The sequence below is a fragment of the Eleutherodactylus coqui genome, chromosome 8, assembly GCF_035609145.1.
Source record: "Eleutherodactylus coqui strain aEleCoq1 chromosome 8, aEleCoq1.hap1, whole genome shotgun sequence".
Taxonomy (NCBI): Eukaryota; Metazoa; Chordata; class Amphibia; order Anura; family Eleutherodactylidae; genus Eleutherodactylus; species Eleutherodactylus coqui.
In genome coordinates this window covers 135,252,630-135,279,163 of record NC_089844.1, presented here as the reverse complement: position 1 = coordinate 135,279,163, position 26,534 = coordinate 135,252,630, and the positions used below count along the sequence as shown (strand labels likewise).

General features: G+C 46.0%; 1 protein-coding gene across 1 annotated transcript in view; it reads left to right on the top strand.

The window, feature by feature from the left end:
* The window catches only part of IFT140 (intraflagellar transport 140), a 96,413-nt gene that overhangs the window by 27,952 nt on the left and 41,927 nt on the right, over nucleotides 1-26,534 (top strand). Inside the window, exons 13-18 of the mRNA XM_066576472.1 lie at nucleotides 2,220-2,347; nucleotides 3,239-3,356; nucleotides 13,294-13,412; nucleotides 15,477-15,639; nucleotides 16,852-16,983; nucleotides 23,002-23,204. Of these exons, the coding sequence (XP_066432569.1) occupies nucleotides 2,220-2,347; nucleotides 3,239-3,356; nucleotides 13,294-13,412; nucleotides 15,477-15,639; nucleotides 16,852-16,983; nucleotides 23,002-23,204 (863 nt within the window). The remainder of the gene's footprint in view (nucleotides 1-2,219; nucleotides 2,348-3,238; nucleotides 3,357-13,293; nucleotides 13,413-15,476; nucleotides 15,640-16,851; nucleotides 16,984-23,001; nucleotides 23,205-26,534) is intronic.

Genomic DNA, 26,534 nt, shown 5'->3' with positions numbered 1-26,534 from the left:
TGGAAACCCCCTCAATCCTACATTGGACCCAACTGGTAAATACCGTAACTTCCTATGAGAAATCATCTACCAAAACCGAGGATGCCCGGCCAAATTTAGGAAAATATGGTGGATATGGATCGACTCCCATTCTACCTTAACCATGGAATAAACCTCGAGGCCCGATATATACACACAACCCCCCCCCCCAGATAAGTGTCAGCAGACCTACACTTTAGTCTCTCCACTAAGGCCGTAATAAGTTAGAGCAGAACCGGTTGAAAAAAAGTTGTAAAGTTTATTGTTAAGTTTTCTAGAAAATACAGTAATAAGATTTGCGGTGATTTATGCACAACGGAAATGTATACATGAATAAGGATGCACCTAACAAAGTTTTCTTCATTCTGTATTTTGCAATGCCTTTTTAAAAAATAAAACGAATTTAAAAAAAGTTGTACCTGGTAAACTATGAAGGGGGCTCAACGGGGGTATCAGACCCCCTGCGATGTAATATTGATGGCCTATCTTAAACATTGGCCACTAATTTTAAAGAACTAGATGATCCCTCTAACCACCTATGGTAACCCAGAGCTCAGCTGTTCTGCTCCCACCGTGTTTATACATGTTTGCTATATGCATAGGCATGTGATAAATCGATTGCATCATAGATCATATATTATCTGTTATTAACACCTTCTCCCTCTGTGACATACATGTATGTCACAGAGATAGGGGGTAGGTATGAAGTGGGCTCAAGCTATTTATGTTTGCTGACACCAGTCGCAAACAGCCGCGGTCAGAGCTGGATTCGATTTTGTTTCTGTTTGAAAGCTTACATCTGCAGTGTCCTCACTTTAACTTGCCATTGGCCCTCTGTGATGCAAGTGGCAAGGTTTAACATGGGAACATGGAAAATAGAATATACTGCAATACTGAAGTATTACAGTAGATTATGGAAGCAATCAAACAATCACAAGTTCAAATCACCTAAGGGGGCTAAAAATATGTAAAATTTAAGTAAGATAATATTTGTAAAAATTAAAAACATTTTAAACTGTGTTTTCCCATTTTCCCCACAAAACTGTCAAAAACAATAAAAAGAATAGACATAATTTGCATTGCTGCGTCTGTAAAAGCCTGAATTATCTAAATATTGCAATATTCATTTCAGACAGTAAACGCTGTAAAAAAAGAAACAAAAACATAATGCCACAATTACATTATTTTTGCTCAGCCCATCCCACAATAAAACTTATAAAAAAAATTGTGTGTACCTAAAAATACTAGCAGTAAAAACTGCAACTCGCCCCACGGAACTGAGCCCTCACACAGTCGCAATGATGGAAAAATAACGTTATGGTGCTCTGAAAATGACAACAAAAAAACATTTTCTTTTTAATAAAAGGGTTTTTAATTTTTTTTAAGGTAGTAAAATATTAAAAAAATCTATAACCATAGTAAAGTAATACTGGCACTGACTGGCATAGAATGAGGATAGGATGTCAGTTGTACCGCTCCATGAACACTGTAAAACTAAGAACTAGGGATGAGCGAGTATACTCGCTAAGGTACTACTCGCTCGAGTAATGTGCCTTAGCCGAGTATCTCCCTGCTCGTCCATAGAGATTCGGGTGCCGCCGCGGGGCGGGGAGCTTCGGGGGAGAGCAGGGAGGAACGGAGGGGAGATCTCCCTCTCTCCCGCCTGCTCTCCCCCGCTCCCCGCCGCAATTCACCTGTCAGCTGCGGCGGCCCCCGAATCTTTCGGGACGAGCGAGGAGATACTCAGCTAAGGCACATTACTCGAGCGAGTAGTGCCTTAGCGAGTATACTCGCTCATCCCTACTAAGAACCCTCTGAAAAATGACGCAATCATATTTTTCCCCATTTCACCCCACTTAAAAATGTTCACCTTTTCCAATACAGTACATGGTGTATTAAATGGTGTAATTAAAAACTACAACTTGTCCTGCCAAAAAAAGCCCTCATAGAACAATGTTGATAGAAAAACAAAAAAGGGGATAAAAAAAAAGCAAAAACGAAAACCTGAAAAATGGCTGGTGGTTGAAGGGTTTAAATCGTATAATTCTTCCACCAAAGCTTTTTAGTTTGCCACATTCCTTCCTTTGTAATCTATTATTTGATCTAGTGTTTAGCTCTTCGTTATGCATAGTTGTGTATTATGTGACCGTAGACCTCAGTCCTCGTCCGCTCCACTGATGTCGCTCTTTCTTATTTTCCAGGGGACAGTGAAGCAGTTGCTGTCATTCTCTGTGTTGGAGGGAAACCCATGTATGCTGGACATATGCGGCACATTCCTTGTGGTTGCCACTGATGCCGCCCACTTCAAGCTTTTTGACCTTTCTAGGAGGTACTGTAATTGCTTTGGAAGAATAATCCTCTTAGGCCTCATGTCCACGGGGAAAATCGGGCCCGCTACGGATTCTACATGTAGAATCTGCAGCGGGTCCCTCCTGCCCCGCGGACATGAGCGCTGAAAATAACAATAAATGAGAATAAACTTACCTCCCATCCGCTCCGTTTCTTCTCTTCGCGGCGGCGTCATCTTCTCTCGTCGCGGCCGGATCTTCATTCTTCAGCTCGGCGGATGTGCACGATGACGTCGGTGACGTGCCCCGCGCATGCGCCGGGCCAAAGCAAAATGATCCGGCCGCGACTGAGAGAAGATGGCGCGGCGCCGAAGAGAAGAACCGGAGCGTGTAAGTAAAATATGATTTTTGTGTCCCGCGGATCCGGACGGCTTCCATAGGCTTCAATAGAAGCCCGCGGGAGCCGTCCCCGCGGGAGACCCGCATGAAAATGGAGCATGGTCCAGATTTTTTCATGCTCCATTTTTTTTTTAAATCACTTTTATTGACGATCCGCGGGTATTTATCTACCCGCGGGTGGTCAATGCATCCCTATGGGGTGCGGATCCGCGCGCGGGAGAAGAGTTAAAATCCGCTGCGGATTTTAATTCTTATTTTCCCCGTGGACATGAGCCCTTAATCTTCTGCTAATAGACTACACATCAATGATCTTGTCGTTGCTGCCAACTCGGCAGATCCAAATATACAGACACTTAAGTAGGAGGATAGGGCAGGAGCTGGCACACCATGAATGTGTATATAAATAACTCCCCATGACAATGAAAATACCCTAGTAACATGTTCTCTTCATCACGTCCTCATCTTTTCATCACGTCCCCATTTTCGGATTGCTGCAGTGTGATTGTGCTGACTATTTTTTTGTTTATCTAAAGGGAGGCCAAAGCCCACAGCAATTGTAAGAGCCTTTCTGAGCTGATGCCAGGACTTGGTAGCATTGTGTCTATCAGGTGCAACGCCAATGGAAGCAAAGTCAGCATCCTCGCCAATAGGGTAAGGTTGATTTGGTCATCATCTGTATTGTCAAACATGAAGTGCATCCCTTAAAGCGAAGCTGTCACTTCCCTACAGCACCATGAACTAAGTTATTTTGCTGATAGAAGAGTTGACAGGGAGCGAGGTGATGTATTTTTTAATACTCACTTGCTCCCTGGTTCCTGCACTGTCACCCACCTAAGATTACGCGTCGCATAGAAATCTGAGGATTGCGCTCTCCTCTACAAATCTATGGGAGACTTCTCACAAAACAATCTGAAAAGAGTCAGATTTCTGCGTGACGCTGGATCGTAGAAGCAGATGAGTATAAAAAAAACATCACTTAGCTCCCTGTCACCTCCCCTAACAGCACCATAACGTTAGTTTATGGTACTGAAGGGATTGACAGGTTCCCTTTAAAGTTTCCAGTTATAAACATCACAATTCCATTGTCCACCTTTTGCCCATACATATAGTTACACTTTAGAATGTGCCTAGTTCCCCCATTTTGTGCCCAGTCATGTGATGCCGCCACCCACAGAGTCACCACCTTCCTCTGATGTTTTCTTCCATTTAGAGTGCCCAGCTTCCTTGAAATACGAGGGTTAAAATCCGCAGCATTTCCACAAGTAAATGCACGGCCAAATATGCACCATTTAGGTGCGGATTGGGTCACTGCTTATTTATTGTGAAATTGCTGTGGATTTACCATTGCAGAATGCCCACAGCAATTACACTACATCTGAAGCCAGCATTATGGGGGCCAAAAAATGCTCATTGATCAGCAGTACATCTCCCTGTTTAAACAGTAGATGTGCTGCCAACTAATGCAAACTGTATGGGGACAGATATTATAAAAAAGACTGTTTATTCGCATACTAGAAATTAGCTGCTGCATATAAATGGCAGTAACGAGCAATGATCAATATGCTACATTGTTGATCAGTGCTCGATGACGGACAAAAAAAATCTGCCCCTGTAAAAGGCCCTGCAGTCAGACCTGTAACATTCAGACAATTATACCGTCCTGTGGAGAGGGTATATGTTACGTCCGTGCAGCGCACTAAAGCGCCACGCCTCCGTGTGGATGCAAGATTGTGTCCTTTTAAAACCGCGATCACTCACACAGTGTTACAGAGACCAATTGCACCTCTCCAGGCAAGATGGAAGGACCCCTGTCCCTTACTAATCAGAAAAAGTGGGGAACCCCTGCCTAAAAGCAGGGTAATTGTCTTGATAAGGACAGCCCCACTGTCTTCATCTGGGACCTAGCTATCCCTGTTTAGGAACCTGGAGAGATGCACTAGACATACATAGGACACACCACTGTTCACACACACTGAACACAGAACAGGACTGTACATAAAGCACATGTCTGGCCAGACTGTCTTCAGGGGAGGAGAGGGACACTACAGACAAGCATGCAACCACCAGCACTGAGTGGGATTAACACAGGGTACAACAGTAAAGCACTAAAATGACCAGCAGTCTGTCCCAAGAGTTTGCTGATATTTATCTGCAGCAGACAAGGGGGATTGGCTGGTGGAGAATACCACACTAGAGATGAGCGAACGTACTCGTCCGAGCTTGATGCTCGTTCGAGTATTAGGGTGTTCGAGATGCTCGTTACTCGAGACGAGTACCACGCGATGTTCGAGTTACTTTCATTTTCATCTCTGAGACATTAGCGCGCTTTTCTGGCCAATAGAAAGACAGGGAAGGCATTACAACTTCCTCCTGTGATGTTCCAGCCCTATACCACCCCCCTGCAGTGAGTGGCTGGGGAGATCAGGTGTCAACCGAGTATTTAAATCTGCCCCGCCCACGGCTCGCCACAGATGCATTCTGACAGAGATCAGGAACAGTGCTGCTGATGCTGCTGCTGCTATAGGGAGAGCGTTAGGAGTGATTTTAGGCTTGAAGAACCCCAACGGTCCTTCTTAGGGCCACATCTGACCGTGTGCAGTACTGTTAAGGCTGCTGTGGGCAGTGTTGCACATTTTTTTTTTTTGTATATCGGGCGTGCAGAGCATTGCATCCTCAGTCTGCAGTAATTTTACATAGTATAGGGCCAGTAGTGGTGAGGCAGGGACAGTGGGAAAGGTGAAAGAGATATACTGTCTATATAGGCAGTGGGCTTTTTCAAACAAATTTGGGAAAAATACTATCTTTGGGCTGCCTGTGACCGTCTTGAGTATACTGCGTCTCTGCTGGGGGTAGTAGTCCTAATTAATACGCAGCTAAGTGTTACAGCAGGCTTGCGCAAAATTCTTTCCTGGCTCTGCGTTGCCCGTTACATCACCGCCGTCATCCCGTCCAGAGGAAACAGTATACATATAAACGCTGCCTACAGTATCTGTCTGCTGTCTCAGCTCAGCCTTTAAAAAAATAGAAGCAAAATACTTAAGGCCTACTAGTGGCCTTTGGACACTTGACTGCTTCTGCGCTGTGAATTCCACTAGCTCAGTCATACGCACCTACGTCTCACTACAGGCTTGCGCAAAATTCTTTCCTGGCTCTGCGTTGCCCGTTACATCACCACCGTCATCCCGTCCAGAGGGAAACAGTCTGCAGTAATTTTACATAGTATAGGGCCAGTAGTGGTGAGGCAGGGACAGTGGGAAAGGTGAAAGAGATATACTGTCTATATAGGCAGTGGGCTTTTTCAAACAAATTTGGGAAAAATACTATCTTTGGGCTACCTGTGACCGTCTTGAGTGTACTGCGTCTCTGCTGGGGGTAGTAGTCCTAATTAATACACAAGTGTTACAGCAGGCTTGCGCAAAATTCTTTCCTGGCTCTGCGTTGCCCGTTACATCACCGCCGTCATCCCGTCCAGAGGGAAACAGTATACATATATACGCTGCCTACAGTATCTGTCTGCTGTCTCAGCTCAGCCTTTAAAAAAATAGAAGCAAAATACTTAAAGGGGTTGTCTCGCGAAAGCAAGTGGGGTTAAGCACTTCTGTATGGCCATATTAATGCACTTTGTAATATACATCGTGCATTAAATATGAGCCATACAGAGGTTATTCACTTACCTTCCCTGCGCTGGCGTCCCCGTCTCCATGGCTCCGTCTAACTTCAGCGTCTAATCGCCCGATTAGACGCGCTTGCGCAGAAGGGTCTTCTGCCTTCGGCTCGGTCTGGCGCGAGCGGCGTTCTGGCTCCGCCCCCTACTACGCGTCATCGCGTAGCTCCGCCCCGTCACGTGTGCCGATTCCAGCCAATCAGGAGGCTGGAATCGGCACACGTGACGGGGCGGAGCTACGCGATGACGCTTAGAAGGGGGCGGGGCCAGAACGCTGCTGCTGCCGGACAGACCCGAAGGCAGAAGACCCTTCTGCGCAAGCGCGGCTAATCGGGCAATTAGACGCTGAAGTTAGACGGAGCCATGGAGACGGGGACGCCAGCGCAGGGAAGGTAAGTGAATAACTTCTGTATGGCTCATATTTAATGCACAATGTATATTACAAAGTGCATTAATATGGCCATACAGAAGTGCTTAACCCCACTTGCTTTCGCGAGACAACCCCTTTAAGGCCTACTAGTGGCCTTTGGACACTTGACTGCTTCTGCGCTGTGAATTCCACTAGCTCAGTCATACGCACCTACGTCTCACTACAGGCTTGCGCAAAATTCTTTCCTGGCTCTGCTGTGCGTTCCGTAAGCGAAGTCAGCCTCCAACCACAGGCCAATAAGCGGCACATTTAATTACAGCGTTCTGTTTCTGCACTACTGGTAATACACCATGCTGAGGGGTAGGGGTAGGCCTAGAGGACATGGACGCGGGCGAGGATGCGGAGGCCCAAGTCAGGGTGTCGGCACAGGCCGAGCTCCTGATCCAGGTGTATCGCAGCCGAGTGCTGCGGGATTAGGAGAGAGGCACGTTTCTGGCGTCCCCAGATTAATCTCACAATTAAAGGGGTTGTCTCGCGAAATCAAGTGGGGTTATACACTTCTGTATGGCCATATTAATGCACTTTGTAATATACATCGTGCATTAAATATGAGCCATACAGAAGTTATTCACTTACCTGCTCCGTTGCTGGTGTTCCCGTCTCCATGGCTCCGTCTAATTCTGAGGTCTTCTGGCGTTTTTAGACGCGCTTGCGCTGTGCGGTCTTCTCCCTTCGGCTCCGCTCGGCAGCATCGGCGTTTTGGCCCCGCCCCCTTGTACGCGTCATCGCGTAGCTCCGCCCCGTCACATGCCGATTCCAGCCAATCAGAAGGCTGGAACCGGCTGCGTCATGGGGCGGAGCTACGCGATGACGCGTACAAGGGGGCGGAGCCAAAACGCCGATACTGCCGAGCGGAGCCGAAGGGAGAAGACCGCACAGCGCAAGCGCGTCTAAAAACGCCAGAAGACCTCAGAATTAGACGGAGCCATGGAGACGGGGACGCCAGCAACGGAGCAGGTAAGTGAATAACTTCTGTATGGCTCATATTTAATGCACGATGTATATTATAAAGTGCATTAATATGGCCATACAGAAGTGTTTAACCCCACTTGATTTCGCGAGACAACCACTTTAATGGGTTCACGAGGTAGACCTTTATTAGAAAATGAGCAGTGTGAGTAGGTCCTGTCGTGGATGGCAGAAAGTGCATCCAGCAATCTATCGACCACCCAGAGTTCTACGCCGTCCACTGCTGCAACTCTGAATCCTCTGGCTGCTGCTCCTCCTTCCTCCCAGCCTCCTCACTCCATTACAGTGACACATTCTGAGGAGCAGGCAGACTCCCGGGAACTGTTCTCGGTCCCCTGCCCAGAATGGGCAGCAATGGTTCCTCTCCCACCGGAGGAGTTTGTCGTGACCGATGCCCAACCTTTGGAAAGTTCCCGGGGTCCGGGGGATGAGGCTGGGGACTTCCGGCAACTGTCTCAAGAGCTTTCAGTGGGTGAGGAGGACGACGACGATGAGACACAGTTGTCTATCACTCAGGTAGTAGTAATTGCAGTAAGTCCGAGGGAGGAGTGCACAGAGGATTCGGAGGAAGAGCAGCAGGACGATCAGGTGACTGACCCCACCTGGTTTGCTAAGCCTACTGAGGACAGGTCTTCAGAGGGGGAGGCAAGTGCAGCAGCAGGGCAGGTTGGAAGAGGCAGTGCGGTGGCCAGGGGTAGAGGCAGGGCCAGACCAAATAATCCACCAACTGTTTCCCAAAGCGCCCCCTCGCGCCATGCCACCCTGCAGAGGCCGAGGTGCTCTGTCTCGCAATCAAGATGTGTCAGCAGCAGCACGTCGCCAGCAGTCAGTGTCGCGCGGCGTGGCAGCACAGCGGTGGCCAAGTGTCAGCAGGCCGTGCTGAAACTACTTAGCTTAGGAGAGAAAAGGCACACGGCCCACGAACTGCTGCAGGGTCTGACAGAGCAGACCGACCGCTGGCTTTCGCCGCTGAGCCTCCAACCGGGCATGGTCGTGTGTGACAATGGCCGTAACCAGGTGGCGGCTCTGCAGCTCGGCAGCCTCACGCACGTGCCATGCCTGGCCCACGTCTTTAATTTGGTGGTTCAGCGGTTTCTGAAAAGCTACCCACGCTTGTCAGACCTGCTCGGAAAGGTGCGCCGGCTCAGCGCACATTTCCGCAAGTCCAAGACGGACGCTGCCACCCTGCAACATCGGTTTAATCTGCCAGTGCACCGACTGCTGTGCGACGTGCCCACACGGTGGAACTCTACGCTCCACATATTGGCCAGGCTCTATGAGCAGCGTAGAGCTGTAGTGGAATACCAACTCCAACATGGGCGGCGTAGTGGGAGTCAGCCTCCTCAATTCTTTACAGAAGAGTGGGCCTGGTTGGCAGACATCTGCCAGGTCCTTGGAAACTTTGAGGAGTCTACCCAGATGGTGAGCGGCGATGCTGCAATCATTAGCGTCACCATTCCTCTGCTATGCCTCTTGAGAAGTTCCCTGCAAAGCATAAAGGCAGACGCTTTGCGCTCGGAAACGGAGGCGGGGGAAGACAGTATGTCGCTGGATAGTCAGAGCACCCTCATGTCTATATCTCAGCGCATTGATGAGGGGGAGGAGCATGAGGAGGAGGGGGAAGAGACAGCTTGGCCCACTGCTGAGGGTACCCATGCTGCTTGCCTGTCATCCTTTCAGCGTGTATGGCCTGAGGAGGAGGATCCTGAAAGTGATCTTCCGAGTGAGGACAGCCATGTGTTGCGTACAGGTACCCTGGCACACATGGCTGACTTCATGTTAGGATGCCTTTCTCGTGACCCCCGCGTTACACGCATTCTGGCCACTACGGATTACTGGGTGTACACACTGCTCGACCCACGGTATAAGGAGAACCTTTCCACTCTCATACCCGAAGAGGAAAGGGGTTCGAGAGTGATGCTATACCACAGGACCCTGGCGGACAAACTGATGGTAACATTCCCATCCGACAGCGCTAGTGGCAGAAGGTGCAGTTCCGAGGGCCAGGTAGCAGGGGAGGCGTAGAGATCAGGCAGCATGTACAGCGCAGGCAGGGGAACATTCTCCAAGGCCTTTGCCAGCTTTATGGCTCCCCAGCAAGACTGTGTCACCGCTCCCTAGTCAAGGCTGAGTCAGCGGGAGCACTGTAAAAGGATGGTGAGGGAGTAAGTAGCCAATCGCACGACCGTCCTCGGTGACGCCTCTGCCCCCTACAACTACTGGGTGTCCAAGCTGGACACGTGGCCTGAACTCGCGCTGTATGCCCTGGAGGTGCTTGCTTGTCCTGCGGCTAGCGTCTTGTCAGAGAGGGTGTTTAGTGCGGCTGGGGGAATCATCACGGATAAGCGTACCCGCCTGTCAACCGACAGTGTCGACAGGCTTACAATCATAAAGATGAACAAAGCCTGGATTTCCCCAGACTTCTCTTCTCCACCAGCGGACAGCAGCGATACATAGGCGGCACCCTAAACAATACGTAGGCTGCACCCGCGGATGGAAGCATCGTTCTCTATCACCATCAAAAACGTGGACCTTTTTGCTTCATCAATCTGTGTATAATATTCCTCCTCCTCCTCCTGCTCCTCCTCCTGAAACCTCACGTAATCACGCCAAACGGGCAATTTTTCTTAGGCCCACAAGGCTCAGTCATATAAACTTTTGTAAACAATGTTTATACGTTTCAATTCTCAATTCAATAAAGCGTTGAAACTTTCACCTGAACCAATTTTTATTTTAACTGGGCTGCCTCCAGGCCTAGTTATAAATTAAGCCACATTAACCAAAGCGATTAATGGGTTTCACCTGCCCTCTTGGTTGGGCATGGGCAATTTTTCTGAGGTACATTAGTACTGTTGGTACACCAATTTTTTGGGCCCTCGCCTACAGTGTAATCCTAGTAATTTTTAGCCCACCTGCATTAAAGCTGACGTTACCTCAGCTGTGATGGGCACTGCAATGGGATATATTTATGTACCGCCGGTGGGTTCCAGGGAGCCACCCATGCTGTGGGTCCACAGGGACTTCACATTAGGGATTTGTACCTGCCAGTGTCAGACTGGGGCATGCAGTGTGGGCCGAAGCCCACCTGCATTAAACCTGACGTTACCTCAGCTGTGATGGGCACTGCAATGGGATATATTTATGTACTGCCGGTGGGTTCCAGGGAGCCACCCATGCTGTCGGTCCACACGGAGTTGTAACTCCATGTGTCCACTTCTAAAGAACCCCAGTCTGACTGGGGCATGCAGTGTGGGCCGAAGCCCACCTGCATTAAACCTGACGTTACCTCAGCTGTGATGGGCAATGCAATGGGATATATTTATGTACCGCCGGTGGGTTCCTGGCACCCACTCATGCTGTCGGTCCACACGGAGTTGTAACTCCATGTGTCCACTTCTAAAGAACCCCAGTCTGACTGGGGCATGCAGTGTGGGCTGAAGACCACCTGCATTTAATCGGACGTTACCTCAGCTGTGATGGGCACTGCAATGGGATACATTTATGTACAGCCGGTGGGTTCCAGGGAGCCACCCATGCTGTGGGTGCACACGGAATTCCCATTGCAGAGTTGTACCTGCCTGTGACTAGTTATAAAAAACCGCGGTCTGACTGGGGCATGCAGACACCTTGACAGAATGAATAGTGTGTGGCACATAGGTTCCCCATTGCTATGCCCACGTTTGCAGTTCCTGATGGAGGTGGCACAGGATTGGATTTCTCATTGCTTCTGTACAGCATTGTGGGCTATCACCCCGCCCCTTTAAAGAGGGTCGCTGCCTAGCCATGCCAACCCTCTGCAGTGTGTGCCTGCGGTTCCTCCTCATGGCAGACGCACTTATAAATAGCTAAGGTATGCATTGCTAATGAGGGTTTTTCAGAAGTAAAAGTTGTTGGGAGGGGGGGGCCCCACTCTTGCCGCTATTGTGGCTTAATAGTGGGACCTGTGAACTTGAGATGCAGCCCAACATGTAGCCCCTCGCCTCCCCTATCCGTTGCTGTGTCATTCCCATCACTTTCTTGAATTGCCCAGATTTTCACAAATGGAAACCTTAGCAAGCATCGGCGATATACAAAAATGCTCGGGTCGCCCATTGACTTCAATGGGGTTCGTTGCTCGAAACGAACCCTCGAGCATCGCGATAATTTTGTCCCGAGTAACGAGCACCCGAGCATTTTGGTGCTCGCTCATCTCTATACCACACCCACCAGCTCAATTAACCCCTACCTGTGAAGGTGTGCACAAGGAACCCTGTAGAACCACAGGTCCCAGATGTACAACCTTAACAGTATGAATATCTTTAATGAGAAAACCACTTTAAATTTGTTGTAATCAAGGCTTTAATATGCAAATTTTATTACCTTTTGTAATGTACAGTAAAACTTTTAGCCTTTGCTATGTGTTCATCAAACAGAGTTGAACCTCTTAAGTAAAACTCGAGGATTTAGGGCTTATTTACATGAGCGTATATCGGCCGGCGTTTTCACAGCTGGCCGCTATACGCTTCCATCTGAGCAGTCCCCCCCCCCTTCCCTACACCTCACCGGCTCTCTGTCTCTCTCCTTCCCTCCGAGTGATTTGCAATGGGAGGGGGCGGGATGGGGTGGAGCTAAGCTCCCGCCCCTTGTCCGCAGTCAGCAATGGGTGTGAGTGGGACAGAGCGGAGCTTAGCTCTGCCCCACCCACTCCTATCGCAAACGCCGCAGTCGAGAGGCAGAGAGCCAGGAAGGGGAAGGGAAAGGGGGGGGAACTGCTTAGATGGAAGTGTATATCGGCCGGTTGTGAAAACGCTGGCTGATATACGCTCATGTAAATAAGCCTTTAGTGGCACAGTGGTCTACTGAATTTAAGGGGACATTGATTTTATATGCCTTGTACATGTTGAAGGAATTACTGTGATTCGTTCCCATGTACTTATTTTACAATGTTTACCTAAGAAACGAGCTGTCACCTGAATGTTCGGACAATGTGAGCTTATTTGGTGCAGGCTTATTCTCATATTTTCATCTTCACAATGGTAAATGGCATTGAAATAGTGAAATAGACCATTATGACCAGGGTCAGTCACCCTTCTTGTATATCAACTATGAGAAAGCATTATTGTTGTCCAATGTCTGTAAAATAAAAATGAGTTACACAAGTTTTTACAATTTCTCGCCTTGTATTAGATACTCTGCTTTTGTTAATGTAAGGCTAAAATAGTCTCTAAATTGGAAGTCCAAGGTGCACTTTGTGGAATACTGCAATGTAGCATTTTACAGTTGCATCATGTTTTGGGACTTTTACACCTCAGCTCTTTGAAATGCATATAGCACGATTAAAACTTTCTTTTCATAATGCTTCTTCTACCTCCTCTCTGTCAGTTTGGCGTGTCTGAATAAGCATCGCCTCATTCCATACAGTTTCCCACTTCCATCAATGTCCTGCCCATGGGCTGGCTGTCCATCACAAGCATCTATAAAGTACTCTGAGCACATAATTAAAACATTTCATCCCATCTCATTTAGCCCTCGGTTTCTTTCTCCAGGCTGACGGTCACCTAGACTCCAAAATGTACTTCTACGATGTTGACTTGGACACCATGTCATTCTTTGACTTCTGGAATGGCCAAGCAGATCAACAAGAGTCTCCATCCAATATGGACACGTAAGGAATTCTGGGACGGATAGATACTGTCCTCTTTTCTACTCCTGTTTCATATAGTGTCTGATTTTCCCTGTATGACGGTATGAAGACTCCTGGAGGGGTAAAGATTAACTGCTGGTGCTACAGAAATGTCAAGTGTCCGATTGTGGTGTAGTGTGGTGACATTTAGACTGGGGAGATTCCATTGCCCTGCAGTGCTGGAATTAGACTGCATATACAAAGATAAATTGAGTCACTCTGTTGGCAGAGTGTAGCTTGGTTGGCAGCAAATGTGCCAGTCTGCCATGGCTATGAGTCAACAGAATCTCTAAATTTAAATGATCACTAACTTTACAAACATCTTGTGATAACTAGCAAAAGTACAATTCTCTACATTTATCTAAAAGTATGTTTTTGTGCTGAAGAATCCCTCTAAAGTACTGGCCACTAGGGGTCGCCCTTCCTTCTAATTTGCTGCCCACTGCTTGCTGTCACATGAAGTCCATCTCCTGTAACCGACATAACCAGATTATTTACACTGTGTTACCAGGAAAAAGTTTTTTTATTTTCAGTGCACAAAATGTTTCTTACAGAGTTTTGGGTGTTGATTCCAAATTTGTACTCACAATTTTGACCGTCAGGAACACATTTACAGACAATAACGTTAACCATAGAATAAAGTTTAGATATGATTGCAATGAAATATGTTTTAAAACTGTACTTATAAACAGTAAATCCTGAATAGGGTAACATACAGTTATAAGTAGGACATAGGATCACCAGGTGGCAGATGTATAACACCAAAGAACTTCCATAAGTGGTACGAAAATATGGAAAGTTAGATGCAATGTTTGCATAAATCACTTGATTCTTTTATGTCCGCCAGTGTTCTCTCTTGGATTATGCCAGCAGTAATCAGTCAGCATCGCAGGCATCTACTTTCCTTCATACCATTTTTCAATTGCATATATGTCCTGGTCGAATCTTTCACTATGCTCATCCAATATCCTTGTGTGTCCCACCCAACATAGCTCCTCCCTCTCAGTGCTGTCGCCCTGCCCCCTCCATCCCCAAAGTTTTTGGAAGCTAAATAATAAACAAATATACTCTCCTAAGGCCAAATGCCCACGGACGGATTATCGCTGCGGAAATTGCGTTCAGACACCCGCCACAATTTCCGCAGCAACGTCTGTCCATAGACATGCTGTGTAAAACAATTCTCCCATGCCCACGAGTGGAAATCGATTGCGTTTCCCCCCCCCCCCCACTCGTGGGGGGAGAACCGCAGCATGTTCTAACTTATGTGGAACAACGCACGGACGGCTTTCATTGCAGTCAATAGAAACCATCCGTCCCGCGATACTCCACTCTGTGGGTACAGTGGAAGTATCGCGGGAGTCCACGTCATACCCCAGCAGCGGCGCATCATGTGCTGCACTGTGCATGCTCGCCAGCTGACACTCTCGTGGCTGATCCAGACACGTGAGTATGGGGTTTCTGGGGGGCGCCAGGTCTGCTGCAAAATTTTGCCAGCGGAATCCGACCCAGCCGTGGGTTGGGGTTCAAATCCTGCAGGCTGCACGCCAGCATGCGACTTCCCTGCAGTCTCCCTTCCTGATTCATTATTACGTGTCCATCTAAGCACATGACCGCTGCGGCCAATCACTTGTATCAATGTTACTAACTGTTGGCATTGGATGCAGTGGTCACGCACTTAGATAGACACGTGGCTGCTGGACCTAGGAGTGATCAGAGACTGCAGGACTGGAGCGGGTGCTCAAGAGGTGAGTATTTGTCGTTGATTGTTATTGGGCTCCTGACAATAGTTTTTCAACTCTATCTGTGTCTTGAGGATACAGTTGAAAGTGGTGCTGCTGCCAGGTGTCCCCATGCAGATGCACCTTTTGCCCTGTGGTTTAAACAGCCGTGGTTGAGCATGTATACTACAGCTCCATTCAATTCAAGAATTAGTTTAATGTTTGTTCAAATTCATAAAACTTGAATTGGAGTATAGCACCCCACATATTGGAAGATCCAAGAATATTGTTGTGTGAAGTAAGTTTTTGATCTACTTCTCTTCAACAGGAACGTTCCGGAGAGCACTAAACTCCTTGACCGCATCCCTATCAGTCACTTCTGGGATCAAAATGAACCCCGGCTACTAGTATGTGAAGCGATGTTGGCCATCCCAAATTCAGTGCACCCATCGCCCAAACACAACCAGCTTGTAGAGGTTCCCCATGGAATGGTAATGCTTCCAGTTCTAGAAAATCAGTATCAAAGGTAGCAAGCTTAACCCCTTGAGTGGCGGGTTTCCTACCACCCTGTCGTGCCCACCAGGGCAGGTTTTTTAAAATGGTCTAATCATTGAATTTCAACTAATTTTGCAGTTGCGTCCCAAGAGCCATAACTTTTCCATTTTTCCATTGACATGGCCATATAAGGGCTTGCTTTTTGCGGGACAAGTTGTGATTTTTTAAACAGGGGGGAGGAAAAAAAGAAATGGGGAAAAAAGAAAAAAAGGGGCCGTGTCATTAAGGGGTTAAATAATGTATTAACTTCCTTCTCTGGGTCATTACGACGCATGGATACCACATGTGTGATTGTATTTTTGATTTTTTACAAAGTAAAGGGAGACAAGTGTTTTTATTTTTATTTTTTTATTATTTTTTTACTTTTTTTTTTTTTTTTTTGTCCCTTTAGGGGACTTCCACAGGGACCCATCAGGACCCCTGATCACATTCCGGGGGTCTGATGGTGACAGCCCTTTACATGCTGCTGTGACAGCCCTTTACATGCTGCAGTCACATAGACTGCAGCATGTAAAGGGTTAACACAGTAGAGATCGGAGGTTTTCTCTGATCTCTGCTGTAAGAGCAGGTACCTAGCTGTCCTCTGACAGCTAACAACCAGCTCTCCCTGCCACAGAGACCATCGGCTTGCTTCTGACAAGCCGATGGTCTCTATGGCAACCTGTAAACAAACCAGTGCAAGAGATTGCCGGCATATCGGCAATATCTTCTGCTGGTTTTTCAAAGCCCTTGCTTTGTTCTCTGTGGGTCTGTGCAGGCAGAGCACACTGTCACAGCTTGTGGCATTGTGCTCTGCAGCTCCCATAGTGATACATAGCCCGGAAATCTTCCAGGCTATATCGCTATGGGCAGTGGAGCTTGTCCCGGAAAATTTCCAGGCGTGCCACTCAAGGGGTTAAAGGGGTATTCCCATCTTATAAAGTGATGGCATATAGCTAGGATATGTCGTCACTTTATGATTGGTGGGGGTCCGACCTCACAGTTAAGGGGTTGCAGCATTAGATCAACACAGGTGTTACAAATCATAATCCTTCTTTCTATTTACTGCACATATTTAGTATTAGTTAGCATTTTTAGATTGTTTCATATCAAATTGACTAAGTCTAATGGATTGGATCACTGATCAGCACCGATTCCTTTACTTACAGGAAGACGTGCTGGTTATGTCATTTTTCAGCACCCAGGAGCATGGCCTACTACTTCAGGAAAGCTTTCCACGACCTACTTCATTGCAGTCCCTTCTCGGTATTGAGGTCCCACATTATTATTTCACAAGAAAGGTGAGTGAGCAGTTATTGTGCATTTTGTGTATATGATGCAGTATGTAAGCATATAGAAGGGGATTTATTTCTCTCTTGTTCCCTTACTGGAGAGGGTGGGTGAAAGATGTGCGTGTGCCCAGTAAGAGTGACCCACAATTTCTCATTCTTGGTCACAGCACCTTGTATACAAGACTTTGCCATTCGGATGCATCGTATTTACTCCGCAGCTGTCTTTTTACTTCAGTCTCATTTGCATTCTGCTATTTCATAGCTAGATGGCGACATGCTGCAGTGCTTCCCAATATCCTCAACATGCTACAACACTTATGAATTGTGAAGAAGTTGGGGGTTACTCTGCTAGGCTATGTTACTATTTGGAAGTATTACATATAAGCCTCATCCTCTTGTTGATGAAGTGATGGTTCCCTTATGCATTGAATGTATTATGGCGGCACAAATAAAGCATGCAAGTGCACCATTGATTTTTTTTTTTTACAGATATCAAGATGGCACTAGTGCCAAACTTTTCACAGCTGAGAGCAATTTTTTGCAAACACAGCCAAAAACATGGTTGTCCCACAGTTGGTGCATGGGTGCCACAGCCAGGGTACAAGCAACAGATACAACTGCGACATAACATCTTGTACTGTGCACTATGACTTTAATGTGGGAGAGGGTGGCACTAATTTACATATAAGACTTCAAGAGGTTCTACCAAGATGCACAAAATCCCTTTGAGAACATGTGGCTCAAGGCGATAAGCTGATCACTTAGAGTCCAGCTCTCGGCATCCCCAGCAAATAGCTGATTTAGCAAAGGGGAACTGCAGCCAGCCTGATATTTCCTCTGTAGCAGCCGCAGCAGGGAAAATGTATTACAGGACAGCACAAGGTCCACCAAGACGGGAGTTGCTCTTACTGAATGGTTCTCCATTTTGGGACATAGATTGGTGGCCCCAGTGGTGGAACTCACTTTATGATGTTCATATGCCCTATTAGGCATCTTGGCACAACCTCTTTAACCCCTTAACGCCCCAGGGTGTACATTTATGCATGTGTCATTTGCATAGATCGGGACTGGGAGCTGATCCCGCTGTATACAGGGTAGGTGTAAGCTGTCTTTGACAGTTGACGACTATGGGAAACAGCCATGATCAGTGTGAGTGCTGATTGTGACTGTTAGCCCTTTAAATGCCGCTGTTAATTCTGACAGTGGCATTTAAATGTCTTTATTACTGTTGGGGGGGGTTCCAAATAGCCCCACAGCGATGAAATTGCGAGGTGTTGCTTAGTTGCCATGGCAGCCTGGGGTTTTCTGAAGGCCCCTGGATCTGTCATGAACGGTTGCCTATCAAGGTGTGTCTGTGGCATGTCTTAAAGGGGTTGTCCCGCGAAAGCTAGTGGGGGTATACACTTCTGTATGGCCATATTAATGCACTTTGTAATGTACATTGTGCATTAATTATGAGCCATACAGAAGTTATTCACTTACCTGCTCCGTTGCTGGCGTCCCCGTCTCCATGGAGCCGTCTAATTTTCAGCGTCTAATCGCCCGATTAGACGCGCTTGCGCAGTCCGGTCTTCTCCGTGTTGAATGGGGCTGCTCGTGCTGGAGAGCTGCTCCTCGTAGCTCCGCCCCGTCACGTGTGCCGATTCCAGCCAATCAGGAGGCTGGAATCGGCAATGGACCGCACAGAAGACCTGCGGTCCACCGAGGGTGAAGATCCCGGCGGCCATCTTCGCAAGGTAAGTAAGAAGTCACCGGAGCGCGGGGATTCGGGTAAGTACTATCCGTTTTTTTTTTTCAACACATGCATCAGGTTTTTTTTTTTTTCAATAGCCCCCCCGTTCGGCGCGGGACAACCCCTTTAATACAGGGGCCCCCAACTCCAGTCCTCAGGGACCACCAACAGGTCATGTTTTCAGGATATCCTATGGTAAGACCACCTGTAGCAATGTCTGAGGCGCTGACAATAATTACATCACCTGTGCAACACTGAGGAAATCCTGAAAACATGACCTGTTGGTGGTCCCTGAGGACTGGAGTTGGGGAACACTGTCTTAATAGACTGCCTATCAGAATGTGGTATAGTACTATGGTATTGCATTATATTGAATGAGCGATCAAACAAATAAAAGTTCAAGTCCCCCATGGAAATTTTTCTTTTAAATGAGTGAAATTTTTTTTAATAATTATAAGAAAAAGTAGAAGTTAACAAGAGTAAAAAAAAAACAAAAAACCTTTCCTATAATTATAATAACAAAATCAAAACAAAAAACACCAGAAACTGATTTGGTATCGCTGCATCTGTAAAAGTCCAATCTATCAAAGGAACGCGTTATTTATTCTGCATAGTGAATGTTATTAGAAAAGAAAAAACACAGTTTGTGCTTTTTTGGTTACCATGTCTCCAAGAAAAAATTTAATAAAAAGTGTCAAAAAATCTTAAGGCCCATTTAGACACAACAATTATCGCTCGAAATTCGCTAAAAAGCCGTCTTTTGAGCGATGATCGTTCTGTCTAAATGTGCTGCCATCATGCACTGTTCTTGCACTATTCGTTCATCGATGATTTCTAGCAAGGTAGAAATCAACGATGACTCTTATCCTCACCACAGGTTGATTTTTTTCAGCAGGCGGGACTACCCAGCGGGATACCAGCTGAAAGCTCCAAGAACAAAGGAGCTGTCAGAGCGTCTGCTGTTTCTAGGAGTTATCATCTCAGCAGGACACTGCTGATAACTCCAAGAACAAAGCAGCTCTTTGCATATACAAAACAGCTGCTTTATTCTGAGTTATCAGCGGTGTCCACTCCGCCTGGATTTAACTCTTTAAGTAGCTAATTAGCTACTTAAAAGTTATGCAAAGATGTTCGCTCAAAACTATCACTCAAACTGTCACCTATATGAACTCCAGAATGGTACCAATAGAAACTACAGGGTAACCCTCAATAAACGAGCCCCCCCTACAACTATACTGATGGGAAAGTAAAACAGTTATGGCTTGCAGAAGATGGCGGCAAAAAAAAATTTCATTTTTTCCCAAAGATATGTTATTTTTTAAAAGTAGTACAACTTAAAATAACTATATAAATTTGTTGTTGTTGCAATCATACTGACCCAAAGAAAAATGTTATCATGTAGTTTTTGCCGCAGTGTGTGTGTTGTGAAAAAAGACATCACCAAAAATGGTGCAATTGCATGTCCCCACCACCACCACCACCATTTTATACTGGTTAGAAATTTTTAAAAGCCTCTCAGTACATTACATGGTTACCTTAACCGCTTGCCTAACTTCGTTCTCAGGCATGCGTTCAGGAGAAAAATAAAAATTTTCCTCCGACGCATGAGAGCGGCTCAGGACCCATTAAAATCAATGGGCAATGATCATTATCCACTGCCACTGTTGTAACAGCAGTGGCAAAGAATTCCTTAACCCCCGCAGTGTTGTCACAGTGTTCAGTGATGAGGGGATTCCCTGCGGCCCTTCCTGAAAATCATCCCAAACTTGTGTAAAAAATAAAAAATATACATACTCGCCTCTCCGTCGCTGTCACGTTCCAGCGGGTCTTGCTGCTTGGCATCCCAGCTCTGTACTGAAGATCTTTCATCCGACGGGGATTTAAAATCGCCGCCGGCTGAAAGCGTTGTGTCTGATTGGCTGAGCGCTCAGCCATTCATTAAATGACAGTTGAGCGCTGCCTGTGATTAGTCACAGCGTTCAGCCAATCACAAGAATTCCAAGCGCTGCCTATAATTGGTTGAGCGCGACCAATCACAAGCAGCGCTCAGCTGTCTATTAATGAATGGCAGAGCGCTGCCTGTGACTGGCTGAGCGCTCAGCCAATCAGACACAGTGCTTTCAGCAGGCGAGGATTTTAAATCCCTGCCGGCTGAAGGATCTTCAGAACAGTGCAGAGAGACAAACGGCAAGACCCGCCAGACCCGAACAGCGACGGACTGGTGAGTGTATATGTATTTTTTTTACACAAGCTAGGGAGGATTTTCAGGGAAGGGCCAGTGGCTGTAGCATCATATCTCCTAAACTTTACTAAATATTTTTAAAAATATTACACTCCCAAATTCAGAAAAAATCATAGAATTTAATTTGCTAATTAAAAAAGTGACATTCTTTTAACCCGTAAATAACTAAAAAATGCGTCCCTTAAGTGGTTAAATAGTATCCTTGAAAAATACAACTTGTCCCGCAAAACACAAGCTCCAAGACAGCTGCGTCGACGGAAAGATAAAAGCGTTATGAGTTTTTTTGAAAGCGGGACGAAAAACGATAAATAGGGGGAAAAAAGAGCCACGTAATTAAAGGGTTAAGGACACAAACACCAAAAAGACCTGCATTTTCTTTTTCTCATGTCTTCAGTCTCTTGTCTACGTGTCTGTCTGTTTGCTTGTTTGTTACTTTTGGCTATGCGTTGCTGTGTATTTTTGTTTGTTTGGCATTGTATCTTTAATTTCTGTTTTGTATTTTTTTGCCATTTGCCTTCAGTTGTTATACCGGAGAGGCTGTGTTTATCAGCCTGTTGTAAGTACACAAATGTCACCATGACGTAGCTCTTTAGTCTTTTTTTCTTGATTTGAGTGCTACTAAATGTTATGTAGGTTGGTTATGTTTTGTGTGTATGTCAGCACAATAACTATATTACATTAGAGAAGAGTGCGTACTTCGTTCCCCAATCCTGTAGATGACACATAATTTCCATTGCCTCATGGATTGGTCTATGGCTCAAAAAACCAGGAGGTAGTTTCAGTCTTCTTTGTATCTGAGTAAAGTTTAGCTAGATGGTGACATGCTACATTACAGGATACAACGTAGTATAGCTGTTAGGGGATGCTTTTCACTGCTGATTATAATTGCCTGCAAGAACAGAACAGCCAAGAACAATGGCAATGAATAGAGATAACTAGGAAGGTCCTTTTTAGGTAATTTCCCTGCCCATTTGACAAGCATCTATCGACAATATCACATGTTTGATCATCACTTATTATAGCCATTTATGTGATCGGTAGTATGGGGATGAACGAGGGTTAATACAATTGTTCTTCCCATACAGGTTGCTTTAGTGGGAAGTACATCTCTCTGTTTGCATGGGGAGATGTGCTGGCATAAATGATGCAAGCAGCCCTTGCTTATTTTCCAACTAATTGCAAGCATATTACATAATAACATAGTGTGTAAGGCTGAAAAAAAGACGTATGTCCATCTAGTTCAGCCTGTTACACCCCCCAGTGTTGATCCGGAGATAGAAAAAAAACCAAATAAGTTAGAAGCCAATTTTCCTCATTTTAGGGGAAAATAATGTCTACCCAACTCCAATCTGGCAATGAGAATAAACCCCGGATCAACAACTCTTCTGCAGTAGAGATGAGTGAGCGTACTCGGAAAAGCACTACTCGCTCGAGTAATTTGCTTTATCCGAGCATCGCTGTGCTCGTCCCTGAAGATTCGGGTGCCGCTGCGGCTGACAGGTGAGTCGCAGCGGGGAGCAGGGCAGAGCGGGCGGGAGAGAGGGAGAGAAAGATCTCCCCTCCATTCCTCCCCGCTCTCCCCTGCAGCTCCCCGCTCCGTGCCGGCACCCGAATCTTCAGGGACGAGCACAGCGATACTCGGATAAAGCAAATTACTCGAGCGAGTAGTGCTTATCCGAGTACGCTCGCTCATCTCTATTCTGCAGTAATCAGTGACTATAACATACAAGCTTATGTTTGTACGTTTGTGCCCACTTATTAGCCCATGTAAAAGGGCCTTGTGTGACCGATGTGGTACACTTGTCACTTTGGATAAAACTAGATGAATTAGCTGTCCCAGGCTAGGTAGACACCAACTACATTTTAGTGGACTAGTGCCATGAAGTTGCCATGCTGTGCCCATGTTCACTACTTTATCTCGCATAAGCATGTCTGTGAATTCACGTGCAAAAAGCCGCGTAGCCTTACACTTGTTGTAATTTTGACCCGATGCACATTCTGTTCACTGTGTTACAATATCGAAATTTGTCTTCATTTATTTAAACATTTATAGCCTGGTGAGGATGAAGACAAATCTGAAAGTACAGAAGTGGTCGTACCGCAGGTCCCCCATATGGTGGCCAAGAAGCCACTGCGAGACTTCATTGGCCTAGAGGACTGTGAGAAGGCAACACGAGATGCCTTGCTGAACTTCAGTTTCTACCTTACTGTAGGAGACATGGATGAAGCCTTCAAGTCAATCAAGCTCATTAAGAGGTAGGATGAACAGTATATTTACATTTACATAAACCATGTACATCGGTTTCTTTTCTAGTAATTTCCACTAATCGTTAGGAAATGCCACATTCTTAAAGGGGTTGTCCGAGACTTTCTTTTCCCTCTCTTTATTCATCATCAATAGATGATTGGTTGGTGTCCGCTGCTTGGAATACCCAACGATCATTTGATTCCCAGTACTATGACAGTGCAGGAAGTAGATAGCGCTGACAACATTGCAGTGCCCTGGTTTGGTACTGCAGGCACAGCTCATATTCCTAAAAGTTCCAAGAGGTCACAGTGGTTGGACTCCCTCGATCATACATTGATGGCATATGCCCTAGTGATATGTCATCAATGCCTATGCAAATAAGGAAGAATGGCAGCATTTCTTTAAATCCATGTACAACTTTTTAACAAGTCTGTAAAACAATGATTGGGTATAGGAAACCAAGCCAGAAAACCATACAGACAGCTGTTTCGGGGTGTTTGCCCCTCATTATGTGCAGTAGGTTTCTAGCTTGGCTGGTGAGAGGCCTGTAACGTGGGTTATGGTTTTCTGGCTTGGTTTCCTATTCCCAATCATTGGTTTACAGACTTGTTAAAAAGTCTTACATTGATTTGAAGGAATGCTGTCATCCAATAGGTGGCGCTGCGGAGGTATTGTTCCATCTTCCTTATTTGCATAAATTACCCAGAGGAGCGTGCATGGCCTTATAAGTCTCCTCACTCACTTTTTCAGGTGTCTTCTCACACCCCTTCTGGGAGCCCTCCTTGGGGAGAGACGATGCCATCCCTCGACCCACTCGCCCCCCTAGGTGTCTCCACACACTTTTTGGGTGCTCTCCTTAAGGAGGAGGGATGACACCGCTCTCTATCAATGTCTATATGATGCATCCTCTTTTTAGTATTACTTTTTGGCTTGCTGAGCAGTTTGAGCTCACATTGAGACAAAGTGCACAGGTTACATTTACATGGATGTCTCTTGAAAGAGTATGTCACCATTACATTTAAAGGGAAATGGCCTTGCACCCTCTTCACTGAGGACAGGGATTGTTTAGGAGACTGAAGCTTCTCTCACTTGACAAAGGAAATTCACTCAAGCTGTGACTTCAAAAGGAAGTCCACACTATGGTGTAAGTTATTTCTTTAATAGAGACATTTTCACACCGCTTAGGAAGTGCTCAGTAAAGGATGAGTTGAAAGGGAAGTAGCTTTTGCTTGTATTGAGGATCTAGAGAAGATTGTAATAATGAAGCAAGACGAAGAAAAGGGAGACCTCTAGGACACTACAAAACTGAGTAAGATTGTGAGTAAAGGCCCTTATACACGGAACTATTTTTGTTTGAAAAATTATTCAAAGGGGTGAAAATGAACGAGAATTATCATTCAGTGTAAACGCAGCCAACAATCGAATGACGAACGATAAAATGTTCGTTTTTCCTTCATCATTCATTTTATGCTGGCATAAGAATCATTGTTGCCTCGTTCACTGATAGTTCGGTTTAAATACTGATTGTTCAGTTGTTCTCATTCACTTACACAGTAAATGGGAATGACTAAATGAGCCAACGATGTATCAGGCTGCCAGAGATCTTCTCGATCGCTCGTTCAAACGATAAAAAAGGCTGAAAAAAGAAACATGTCCATCTAGTTCAGCTTATTATCCCACCATTGTTGATCCAGAGGAAGGCAAACACCCCAATGAGGTAGAAGCCAATTTTCCTAATTTTAGGGAGATAAAATTCCTTCACGACTGCAAAAATGATCACCGACCCCTCTGAAGTAACCAGTGACCATAATATGTAATATTGTTACACTCAAGAAAGGCGTCTTAAACTCTTTTGGCGTGTTTACCAGCACCATGTCCTCAGGCAGAGAATTTCATAGTCTCACTGCTCTTTTGTGAAACTTTTCCTCTAGACGTAGAAGGGGCCCCCTTGTTACAGTCACAGTCCTGGGTATAAATAAATGATGGGAGAGATCTCTGTATTGGCCCCTGATATATTTATACATGATTATTAGGTTGCCCCTCAGATGTTTTTTTTCTAAACTAAATAACCCCAATTTTGATAAGCTCTCTGGGTATTGTAGTCCGCCCATTCCATTTAGTATTTGAGTTGCCCGGTTTTGATCCCGCTTAAGCTCTGATATGTCCACCTTGAGTACCGGTGCCCAAAACGGTACACAATATTCCATGTGTGGTCTGACCAGTGACTTGTAAAGAGGAAGAACAATGTTCTCATCATGTGCCTCTAGACCTCTTTTGATGCACCCCATGATTCTATTTGCTTTGGCAGCAGCTGCCTGACACTGGTTGCTCCAGTTAAGCTTACAGTTACCTAAATCCCCAAGCCCTTCTCCATGTCAGTGTTTCCAGTGGTTTCCAATTTAGTGTGTAATGCTGACATGTATTTCCTCTGCCCATGTGCAGAACTTTACATTTATCAGGGTTAAACCTCATTTGACATTTTTCTGTCCAAGTTCCCAACTTATCCAGATCCTTTTGCAACAACATTCTGTCCTTTTGTGTTAATTGTAACATAGTTTTGTATCATCTGCAAATATAATTCTTCTACAAGGTCATTAATAATTATATTAATAAGAATAGTGCCCAATACTGCCCCCTGTGGTGCCCAACTTGTAATAGTGACCCAATTGGACTATGTAACAGCTTAAGGCCACGAGCGGGTCGGATTCCGCATGCGGGAGCCCGTAGTGGAAGCCGACCCTGTCGATGGCCAAGGACCCTGCGTACCTGTCCGGGTCTTCTATTTTCTATACTGCGAATGTGTGTGGAAGTTGCACAGTTCAATAGTTTGGTTTTGTTAAAAACTCCTGCTTTCCTGCGGAATCCGCGGCTCGTCCACAATGTCAATTGCAGGCGGGCCACGGATCAGAGAGCTTCCATTGACTTCAGTGGAAGCCGTCCGCACGGAATCTGCATTAAAATGGAGCATGCTGCGATTTGTTCTCCGCATGCGGAATCTGGAAAACAAATCTACATGCTTTAATTGAGGTGCAGATGCCCATGCTTCCCTATGGGCGACTTCAGTTGTGGATTTTCTGCGCAGGTGCCCCACACGGATTCCGTAAATCAAATCTGCCCGTGGACAGCTTAAAACATAAAGGGACGATGGTGAACTCCTTTTCCTTCCTTCTTGATATCTTCCCAAGTGACTTTCGCTGTGGCCAGTTTGTTGTGATGCTCATATGTATCATATTCAGAATTCCTCATTACAGTGATTTTAGTTTATTTGATTAAAGGGTATTCTAGTCTCTAGGATATGTCATCACGTTATGGGGGTTTGACCTTTGGGACCAGCTGCA